The sequence below is a fragment of the Oncorhynchus nerka genome, linkage group LG10 (genome assembly GCF_034236695.1).
Source record: "Oncorhynchus nerka isolate Pitt River linkage group LG10, Oner_Uvic_2.0, whole genome shotgun sequence".
In the NCBI taxonomy this organism is placed as follows: domain Eukaryota; kingdom Metazoa; phylum Chordata; class Actinopteri; order Salmoniformes; family Salmonidae; genus Oncorhynchus; species Oncorhynchus nerka.
The window spans coordinates 52,008,223-52,019,063 of NC_088405.1; the positions used below are offsets into that span (position 1 = coordinate 52,008,223).

At 42.9% G+C, this 10,841-nt stretch overlaps 1 protein-coding gene across 2 annotated transcripts; it reads left to right on the forward strand.

Annotated features, from left to right (window-relative positions):
• The first annotated feature begins 433 nt into the window (after positions 1-433).
• LOC115135520 (dnaJ homolog subfamily C member 18-like) lies at positions 434-8,978 on the forward strand. Of its 2 annotated transcripts, none has more exons than XM_029670290.2 (8): positions 434-1,053; positions 3,601-3,775; positions 3,898-4,043; positions 4,312-4,518; positions 6,050-6,162; positions 6,655-6,764; positions 7,153-7,325; positions 7,479-8,978. In XM_029670290.2, the coding sequence occupies exons 1-8, from the start codon at positions 927-929 to the stop codon at positions 7,601-7,603; spliced, it is 1,176 nt and encodes a 391-aa protein (XP_029526150.1). In that variant the 5' UTR covers positions 434-926; the 3' UTR covers positions 7,604-8,978. The 2 variants fall into 2 exon arrangements, with proteins under 2 accessions (XP_029526150.1, XP_029526149.1); XM_029670289.2 differs by having other exon boundaries at positions 436-1,053; positions 6,652-6,764.
• The last annotated feature ends 1,863 nt before the right edge of the window (positions 8,979-10,841 follow it).

The window sequence follows — 10,841 nt, forward strand, 5'->3', positions numbered from 1 at the left end:
TGTGCCCTTATCCAATACTATGTTATAGGCTACCGCAAATTTCGCACGACAGAAAAACCCATAGATGTAGCTATGTTAAAAAACAAGATGACCCTGGAATGCCAGGTGGGGATGTGTACATTAAACGTGCATTCAGTCCTTATATTACTGTAGCATATGCTGCTGCAAATTTAGGGACCACAATGGAAATAAGATCTCAACTTTATTGCACAATCCCGATCACTTTTTAAACGATTTGTTTTTATACAGTAGGTTTTACGTTGGGAAGGGGGTGCATTTTTTTAACGATATGTTGAGTTGGACCAGTCTCCACCTCCCCCAGTAAATTTCACTTGCATATGATCAAATATGAATGACTGTTTAGACAATTATTAAATACAGGTTATTGGCACTTTTCTACTTTCATCTCGGGGAGGTTTATTTAGAACGTTTAAAAGATTCCGTACCCCGGAAGTGATTGGTTAGTGTTGTGGTAACCTGAAACAAATCACAGCAGTTCTACAATGTCGGTATTACATTTGTCAGTCATGCACGGATTTGTACTACTTCAGTTTTGTATGTCGACTTGAATAGGCGCGCTTGCACCCGTGTTCGTGTCTGAATTGTGGCAGTCGTCATCATCGCTATGATACCTGATAGTTACGGCGAAATATCGTAGCTAACCGATTGCTGGCTAGCTTAGCTAACGTTAGCTTCTTATCTGGATGTAAACAAAGCTAGTTCGTTACCGTTAATTGAGTTGACATACAACGTCCAGGTACTTCTGAACATAAGATAGCTAGCTTAGCTAAAATCTTACAATTTCAGGCAGTCAACCGCATTTGTGTAGCTAGCGTACTGTAGCTAATTGGGGTTGCAGGCCTCTGTGAGAACAAGCTAACGGTAACAAGCTAGCTACAGTAGCTAGCTAACGAACAGCTGTCAAAATGGATAGAGCGGAATCAGATCGGTTGATAGAGAAAGCAAAGCTGTGCTTGCGGTCAGGGCGGAGAGAAAAGGCCCTTCAACTGTTGTATGAAGCCCAGAAAATATTTCCCAGCACTCGGGCCAGAGGTAAGTGTCCCGTAATGGCCGTCTTGTTAGCCTTGCTTGCCAACTTGAATGTTAAAATAGAAAGTGCAACGTCTGTATCTTGTGAATGTGAATTGCATAATGTATGCTCGAATCAGCGAATGTGTTATGCATGTCATCTGAATATTTACAACATGGTCAGGCTTATAATAGAAACAATATTTTTAGATAGCATGTTTGTGCCTGTAAGTGGATTTACTTTTTATAACCTGTAGGCCACACTACAATGTATAGTTACTGTAACGAGTAATGTTTATTTGACTTACTTGCCGTGTTATTACTCAACCTAGAGGTGCAGCTGTCAGCCAGACAAATTGGTTGTTATTGTTGAACAAGGCAGTTCCCCGGTAGGCCGTCATTGTAAAATAAGAATTTGTTCTTAACTGTCTTGCCTAGTTAAATAAAGGTTACATTTAAAAAATAAATGTTTTTTTTCTTATTCAAAACACCTGCTCTTTTCATGACAGACTGACCCATAAGGATCCCTTATTGATGTCGTTTGTTAAATCAGTGTAGATCATTGGTCACCAACCTTTTGAGTGAAGATCAGTCATATAATAAAAAACGTAAGCCTATTTAACATTAACCATTTAAAAACCGTTCCGTAGCAATGAGATTTGTGCAGTAGGCTATAAGCCCAATACATTATCACTACATATTGGCTATGTCGGAATTACCCTGCCAATGCTGTTCTTCTCAGACCATTTTGAAATGATATTTAAAAATATTTTGTATATGAATCACACTGTTCATAGATCATTTGTTGTATTACTTGTGAGGCACAGCTAAGTGAGCTGGGCTGATGGCCTGCATCTGAGGGGAGGGAGGGAGCAGTGGTGAGGCTGCCTCTCACCGTCTCTCTCTCCCTCCTTCTGCTGAGAAAAGGGGGACACAAGTCTTCCAGCTGATGGCGAAACTTAAGAGCCAATTTAAGCTTGATCTGAAAATGTGGTCGGAGGCGCCGTGTGGATGGTGTGACGCAATCGCGGGGCCTCCAGATGCATGCAGAGGCCAAACTGAGCTTCGTACCGCATCGCTGTGCGCCTCCCAAATTTTGTAACATTGCTGAGAGCTCCAAATAGCCTCATGCACCAATTCATGTTACTCCTATGACCCCCCCAAAAATGAAATAGTCCTCAATATTAAAAAAGACACAAGCTGCTAATGATAACGCAAGGTTAAAGGAACACTTACAGGCTCTGCATGGTCATTCCGACATCCGCATTGGCCCTGCAGCATTTATGGTGGTATGGCCTCTGCAGAACTCTGGACATTCGTACTACTTGTGTTTTGCCGAGCTGCGCTGTTGTCAAGGAGGTGAGTTTGTGTTTTATACAGGACCCATCCGCTCTCACCTACCAACAACCAATCATGTCTATACGGAGCCCTCAGCATTGTTTAAACATTTGAGCAGAGCAGAACATGCGGTACAGGAGCTCCGTTTGGCCTCTGCGTGTCTCCGGAGGCTTCGCAATTGCGTCACACCAGCCACACGGCGCCTCCGAACACATTTTCGGATCAAGCATAAATTGTCTCTTTGCTATACTCATTACAATTTAGCTGGTTGCAGCATTTTATGTGTTGAACAAGGTGTTGGTGGTGCTGAGTAACAACTTGAACATGAAGTTACTCATAAAAACAGCAGCCGGCTCTTTGCTGTATTCATTGTCTCTCTAGTGATGGTTTTGAAATCTCACAGTATCAACTTTGCTGTGAGTTCAAGGCTTTTGTTTTTTTACAGTCTAAGGCGCAAACTGTGCAGACATGGTGATCTGAGCTATTTGACTGGCCAGCGGTAGGCCTTCTGGTGCACTTGATTTGCTCTCTGGGCCTGCCGGGTAGGACACTTTGTCTTGCCGGCGCTAGGGCTGTTGAATCAAGTGCACCTACCGCCAACAGTGCAAAAAAAGAAAATAGGAGCCCAAGGCTTTTTCGTTGGGTTTTTACAGAAATGTTTGGTGATCAACTAGGAATCCCTTAGAGATCTACCAGTTGGTGACCACTGGTGTAGATGAAGGGGAGGAGACGGATTAAAGAAGGATTTTTAAGCCTTGAGACAATGATGGTGTGTGTGCCATTGAGGGTGAATGGGCAAGACAAATTGCCTTTGAATGAGGTATGGTAGTCGATACCAGGTGCACCGGTGTGAGTGTGTCAACTGCAACGCTGCAGGGTTTTTCATGCTCAACAGCTTCCTGTGTGTATCAAGAATGTTCCACCACCCAAAGGACATTCGGCTAACTTGACACAACTGCGAGAGTCAACATGGGCTAGCATCCCAGTGGAACGCTTTTGACACCTTGTAGAGTCCATGCCCTGACGAATTGTGGCTGTTCTAAGGGCAAAAGTGGGTGCAACTCAATATTAGGAAGGTGTTCCTAATGTTTTGTACACACAGTATAAGTAACTCATCATCTTCTGTTGACAAGAAGGGACTAGGTTAGGGGAATACATGTTTCAGGTACACACCTGTCCAGACTGGCTGTTTCTTCTATTAATATTTGCACCCATGCCTGATCTCTCCATCAGTGCTGATTGATGCCATAGTGAGGAATGGAAGCTCTGCTGCTCCAGAGGAGCCCCACATACCCCCACCGCGTGGCTTTCGATCCAATGAAGAGGACGGGGATCGAGAGGAAGCGCGCAAAGGGGCCAACGAGGAGAAGAAGACCTACACAGAGGATCAGCGTCAGGGTGTTCTCAGGTACCTGAGTGATAGGCCTACGTTCATTTTGAGCACTTACAGACCTTCGCTACATTTTGTCAAAATGTCCTGTTTTGGTATCAGATTTCGTACTAATCTTTGTGGGGTTTGATCCATTGCAGGATAAAGAAATGCAAGGACTTCTATGAGATCCTGGGCGTTCCTAAAGACTCTAGCGATGAAGATCTGAAGAAGGCATACAGGAAGCTGGCACTGAAGTTCCACCCTGACAAGAACTGTGCCCCGGGAGCCACAGATGCATTTAAAGGTAAAGGGATGCCTCTGTTAGTGCTGTGTTTCCTGACCTGATCTCATCTGAGTCACATCTTTCTCCTCTGTGAGCAATTTTTTAAAATATCCAACAACAAAATAGATGAATAAATAGGGCCTCTGTATATTGTGGGACTGCTGGTGCAGATAATTAGCTCCTTAATTATCATGCTATTGTGGCCCGGCATGTGCATCGAGTCAGACAACGACACACCAAGAGCATCAATCATAGGCCTGATAAGTGTTTGTTTTTTCCCCCTCTACAGCCATAGGCAATGCGTATGCAGTGCTGAGCAATGCTGAGCAGCGTCATAAGTATGACCAGTACGGAGAGCAGGCTCCCTCTGAGAGCACCACCCACTCCTCAGCCCAAGCTCGCCACGGACACTACCGCAACTTCAACAGGAACTTTGAGGCTGACATCTCCCCTGAAGAGCTTTTCAATATCTTCTTTGGAGGAAGATTTCCCACAGGTAAGATTTGCGTGTGTGTGTGTGTGGAAGTCGAGGTTATTAGGAGTAAACTGAAAAGGTTACAGCGTGATTGAAATTGAAAGGAAACGTTACCGTGTCAGCGGAGACGGCATTCACGGGAAACGCTGCATATGTTCGGCTCAATCGGAAATGACCTTTACATTTCTATTGCGTAATCTGTAACGCTTCAGCGGTAGATTGAATGGAGCCCTAAAACAAATCATGAAGACTTTTGTAAACGGAAATAAAGTGAAGAAACCCATTTTGAAAAACTGAAACTAACTCAAAATGAAAAACATCAAATTATGTTCAGTTTTATTTTGTTTTCTTCTAAACTTTGGGCAAAAATGAAATTGGGCTTTCAATCTCCCCCAATGGGGTTTAAGCTTCTTTCCCCCCCCCCAATGGGGTTTTCATGCTTGCTTTATCTGGCAGGTAAATGCCGCCAGGAGATGACAATGGTTCAAATAAGCCTAGCGTGTGCATCACTAGTCTCTCAAGACTTGACCGGTTGCCTCCCACAATGTACCGATGTTCCTGCAGACACGTCTGTAGAAGTGTCTGTGTCAGTTGGGAACAGAGGGGAGTGGGAAATGGGATGCGTCTCACCGCCGTATCTGCCAAGTGTAAAACATTTCAGAATGACACAACGTAGTATCTAGCTAGCAAGACGGAGAATGGTTATTTGTAATGAGTGCTTTTCGCAAGTGGCTAGTTTGCATCTACCTTCACTAAAAACCAAGTGCAAAGGCTTTGCCTGCAAACTTTAGTTTCTAATCGTGATGTTCTGGCCCGCCTACCCAGACTCATGAATTGTAGAGAGTTGTGTGTCTTAAGACGACCCTCTCTGGAACAATCCCCCCTTTCAAAATGTCCAAGAGACATCCTCCCCAGACCTAGCGCTGCTGTTGCCTAGGTCTGTGATTTCCGAGACTAGTGCGCATCACTATCACTGTAGCTAACAAATGTGCCATGACTTCATTTGTTGTTTTTTCCTCTCTTTCAGATATAGGTACTTGTTTCTTACATGTACTACTAAATCTGAAAAAGCTTTAAAAATATTAGTGTAAAAATGGGCAAGTTTTCTTCCATATTTCTGCAACCAGTCTAGGCACTAATTGTTTTAAATCCAAGTCACAATGAGGTTGACTTTACAATTTAAACCTATCAATTTATGTATTACTGCCCCTGTGGCAAGAAGTCAAATCCCCCCAAATTATAGGCCTACAAAACTGAAATGTCTCTTAGCCTCCCACGCCTAGTGTACTTTGTCCTTAACATTAAAACTGAAACTAAATAATATGAAAACTAAAACTAGTAAATCAAGTCAGAAAACAAACTTAAAACTCACATAAACATAGAAAAAACGAATAGAAATAAAAACCGATAATAACCTTGGTGGAACTGTGTGCATGTATGTGTCTGAAAGAGAGATGGCGTGTGCGTTTTTCTCTCTCTTGTTCCTTTCATTTTGGATTAGTCACCTTGTCGGTTGTTGCGTAGTAGTTACGCGTGTGTTCTGTTCCCTCAGGCAACATCCATGTGTACACAAACAGAGGCGCCACCTACTCTAACTTCTACCAGCCTCGTCGGCGACGTGCATATGAGAGGCGCGATGAGGAAGTGGAGGAGAACCGCAGTCCGGTCAGTCAGTGCCCACATGAGGAATCTCCTAGAAACTCCCGCCAGTTCACATCATAGATGTTCTGTAGCTGTGTGATTAACCCAACAGAGCTACAGCGGATTTTTCTATGGGCGTACAGTTTAACTCGCATGGCTACAGCATATGTATTTCCTATGTGTTCACAGTTAATGCTGGGCCTTACATTTAGATCTCTTTAAGATTGGGTTTTTGATCCTGTTTCTGCCATTTTGGATATTATTTCCCTTTATGCAGTGCTACAATAGGCAATAAAAATGAGAACCTTATGCTGCTCCAAGAGGGTCAGTTAAAGGTTGACCAATGAAATGGACCAGCTGTGAAAATGAGTAAACAAGCTTTTTTTTGTTGCAATAATAAGCAATAGAGTCCTAGAAACATTACTGCAGATTGATTTTGACATGTATTTACAGGTATATGTTTTGGTGTAAACTTTTGCTTTAACATATCTTTCTGGCGTTGCCTTTCCTCAGCAGAACACCTTCACTGCCTTCCTGCAGCTTCTTCCTGTGCTGGTGCTGATCCTCATATCTGTTGTGACCCAACTGATGGCCACCAACCCTCCCTACAGTCTCTTTTACAAACCGTGAGTCAACCACATCAACCAAGCTTCTTGATGACACTGTTTGCCTCTAAAGTAGACTGCATGCGTATGAGCCTCATTCAGACTAGTTCCATGGTAACAACTGGGTGCAGAGTGCATGAGGACCCTTTAAGAGCAGGGGTGGGCAACTCCAGTCCTCGAGGGCCTGATTGACGTCGCACTTCTTCTCCATCCCTAGCAAACACAGCTGATTTGAATCAAATTGCATTCTAAACTGAAGATCATGATTAGGTGATTAGAGCTGGGGCAAAACTGTGACACCAATAAAGACCTCGAGGACTGGAGTTGCCCACCCCTGCGGGTGAGGTGTGACGTGTATTTCCCCCTTAAGTCTGCCTGTAGTGGGACTGACTGTATATTTGTCTTTCAGGGCCATGGGTCTGGTGGTCTCCCGGGAGACCCAGAATATGGGTGTGCCCTACTACGTGGACAAGGGCTTCCAGAAGGAGTACCGTGGGGAGTCCCTGGAGGAGCTGGAGAAAACCATAGAGAGTGATTACATTGAACACCTGCAGAGCAGCTGCTGGAAGGAGAAACAGCAGAGTAAGTCCAGCTGCAGTCAGATCCTGGCAGCTTGGCACAGTCCCCATTTGGAGACATGTTGACTGAGGCAGCCACGCATGGTTTATCCATGTTGCAGAGTATGAATTTGATCCATATATAAGCTGATATGTTTTTCTCTCCATCCTCGTTCAGAGTCGGACTTGGCGAACCTTGCCCAACTGTACCGTGATGACAGGCTGAAGGCGAAGGCTGAGTCTCTAAAGCTGGACAACTGTGACAAGCTGTACCGCTTTGTGGGCCGACAGAGAGGAGAATGAGGGGCTTAAGACAGGAGGAGAGGGAGGCATCTCTTTGCAGCTGGGAATTCGACACTACTCGTTTGAAATTTTTAATTTAATTTATTTATTCAAAATCGGGTCACTTTTTTTTTTAAGAAGAAGAAGAAGAATTGTCTCTTCTCTCTGGTTAGAGCACCGTGGCAGCCAAAGCCATTTTGAATTGAAACATTGTGCCTTCTCTCCTCTCGGATGGAAGAAAGTGGAGGAGCATGTACTGTAAGCTGCCAAGCCTGGCTCTTTGTAGATAACATGAAGCCCTGCCTGGCTGGCTCTGGGATTGTTGTATTGATGTACAGAAGCCTTGTTTCTACTTCCTTACATTAAGGAATATGGGCTTGCTTACAAGGTTTGAGAATATGGTTCTGTTCATACGTACACTTTCTGTTAGTCACCTGTTTGAAGCATGTTTAGTACTGGTGGGTTACTCATTTTTATCTGGATTTCTGTGGCGTGGGTTACATTTGAGTATATTGAGTAGGTATTGGGAAAGAGCATAGCTAGAGCCGCGACTTCGTTTTGAACTGGGAAGAACGTTTTAATTGCGAAGCCAGGCAAGGTTCAGATACAGAGGCAAACGATGTGAGAGATTCTATTTGAAAAGACCGCTCTATAGGGTCTTAAACTGTGAAGGAAAAATGTGTAGATTTGTCGCGCCTGCTCGTTAGAGAAACAAAGCAAGGCAAGAGCTATACATCTCTAGCGTATTAGATCCACGTACAATTTAACTGCGGATCTCTGTTTTATGTGAAGACCGATACGTTGATCCCTTTTTTTCTCCTTTTCATTTGCCGTGCATTAAGACTTTGCCAGACAGCGTTGCTGTTAGTTGTATTTATTGTCCGTTATTTGGTCATTTCCTTCTCGAGCACATTTTTGATGCTGTTTAATTCTGAGCCCGATGTCCCTATTCCCTGATGCATGCATAGTTGATCCAGGTCTTTGTGTTACACATCAGGTGCTCAGTCGGCCGCTACACCGCAACTCTCTGCGAAGGACTACTAATTAAGAGCAATCCACACATCCTGCCCATTTCATGTAATCGACTAACTTTACTAAAGAGCTTTTAAACATGCTTTAGTTTTGGTTTCTCCAAAAGGAACAGTTGTTTCAGTAATAGTTTCAATCTTCTAATGCTTGACCTTTTCCTTTTAGTCAGATCATAAATCCAGCAGACGGAGGGTTAACGACCAAACTAGTGGCAGACCGACAGGCTGGGGGGGGGGGTAAACGGATTACAGATTAGACCTGATGTTAACTGGAAACCTAGTGGTCCCTTGGCTAAACTCTGGTGTCCCGTTGATTTGTGCTGCCAGAGCAGGTTTTCAAGCTGGTTGAATAAAATCTTAAAACAATCTATTGGTGTCTCTGGGGAGCTTTTGTTTTGTTTCCTGATGCTATACTCCCATTTTCCAACTGATTCAGATTCAGAATGTTTAATAGTCACATACAGGGTTACAGGTGTGATTGCAGGGTACAGTGAAACTCTTCGGCTTTGAGCTTCAACATGCAGTGAAACTAGTGAAATAAAATAGAAATACAACTCACTCTCTCTCTCATATACAGTTGAAGTCAGAAGTTTGCATGCACCTTAGCCAAATACATTTAAACTCAGTTTTTCACAATTCCTGACATTTAATCCTAGTAAAAATTCCCTGTCTTAAGTCAGTTAGGATCACCACTTTATTTTAAGAATGTGAAATGTCAATAATAGTTGAATATTTTATTTCAGCTTTTATTTCTTTCATCACATTCCCAGTGGGTCAGAAGTTTACATACACTCAACTAGTATTTGGTAACATTGTCTTTAAATTGTTTAACTTGGGTCAAACGCTTCGGGTAGCCTTCCACAAGCTTCCCACAATAAGTTGGGTGAATTTTGGCCCATTCCTCCTGACAGAGCTGGTGTAACTGAGTCAGGTTTGTAGGCCTCCTTGCTCGCACATGCTTTTTCAGTTCTGCCCACAAATGTTCTATAGGGTTGAGGTCAGGGCTTTGTGATGGCCACTCCTATACCTTGACTTTGTTGTCCTTAAGCCATTTTGCCACAACTTTGGAAGTATGCTTGGGGTCATTGTCCATTTGGAAGACCCATTTGCGACCAAGCTTTAAACTTCCTGACTGATGTCTTGAGATGTTGCTTCAATATATCCATGTAATTTTGATTCCTCATGATGCCATCTATTTTGTGAAGTGCACCAGTCCCTCCTGTAGCAAAGCACCCCCACAACATGACGCTGCCACCCCCGTGCTTCACGGTTGGGATGGTGTTCTTCGGTTTGCAAGCCTCCCCCTTTTCCTCCAAACATAACGATGGTCATTATGGCCAAACAGTTCTATTTTTGGCCAGAGGACATTTCTCCAAAACGTACGATCTTATATGTTTCTTTTTTTTGCTGGGTGTGTGTGTGTATGTAATATATACACACACACACACACCCAGCAAAGAAAATAAACATCCCTTTTTCAGGACCCGGTCTTTCAAAGATAATTCATAAAAATCCACCGACCTTCATTGTAAAGGGTTCAAACACTGTTTCCCATGCTTGTTCAATGAACTAGAAACAATGAATGAACATGCACCTGTGGAACGGTCGTTAAGACACTAACAGCTTACAGACGGTAGGCAATTAAGGTCACAAGGTGTGAATGGAGGACCACCAGATCAAGACCCTGTTATGGCCAGCCTGATCTCCAGACCTGAACCCCATTGAAAACCTCTGGAATGTGATCAAGAGGAAGATGGTCAAAAGGCATCAAACAAAGCCGAGCTGCTTTTTGTGCCAGGAGTGGCATAAAGTCACACAACATCAACGTGAAAGACTGGTGGAGAGCATGCTAAGACGCATGAAAGCTGTGATTGAAAATCAGGGTTATTCCACCAAATATTGATTTCTGAACTCTTAAGTTAAAACAGTATTATGTTGTTTAAAAATGAATATGAACTTATTTTCTTTGCATTATTTGAGGTCTGACAACTCTATCTTTTTAGTTATTTTGACCAGTTATTTTATGCAAATAAATGCTCTAAATTACAATATTTTATTTGGAATTTGGGAGAAATGTCAGTTTATAGAATAAAACAAAAATGTTCATTTTACCCAAACACATACCTATAAATAGTCAAACTGATAATTTTGCAGTGGTCTCTTAATTATATATATATATATATATACAGCTTTATTTTTGATTAGGCAAGTCAGTTAAGAACAAATTCTTA

What these genes read in the sequence shown, in the direction of transcription:
- LOC115135520 (XM_029670289.2), top strand. Translation starts at nt 927, where the DNA reads ATGGATAGAGCGGAATCAGATCGGTTGATAGAGAAAGCAAAGCTGTGC. An exon ending in AGCCACAGATGCATTTAAAG is followed by an intron (nt 4,044 to 4,311) that starts GTAAAGGGATGC and finishes CCCCCTCTACAG; the next exon opens with CCATAGGCAATGCGTATGCA. An exon ending in TACAGTCTCTTTTACAAACC is followed by an intron (nt 6,765 to 7,152) that starts GTGAGTCAACCA and finishes TTTGTCTTTCAG; the next exon opens with GGCCATGGGTCTGGTGGTCT.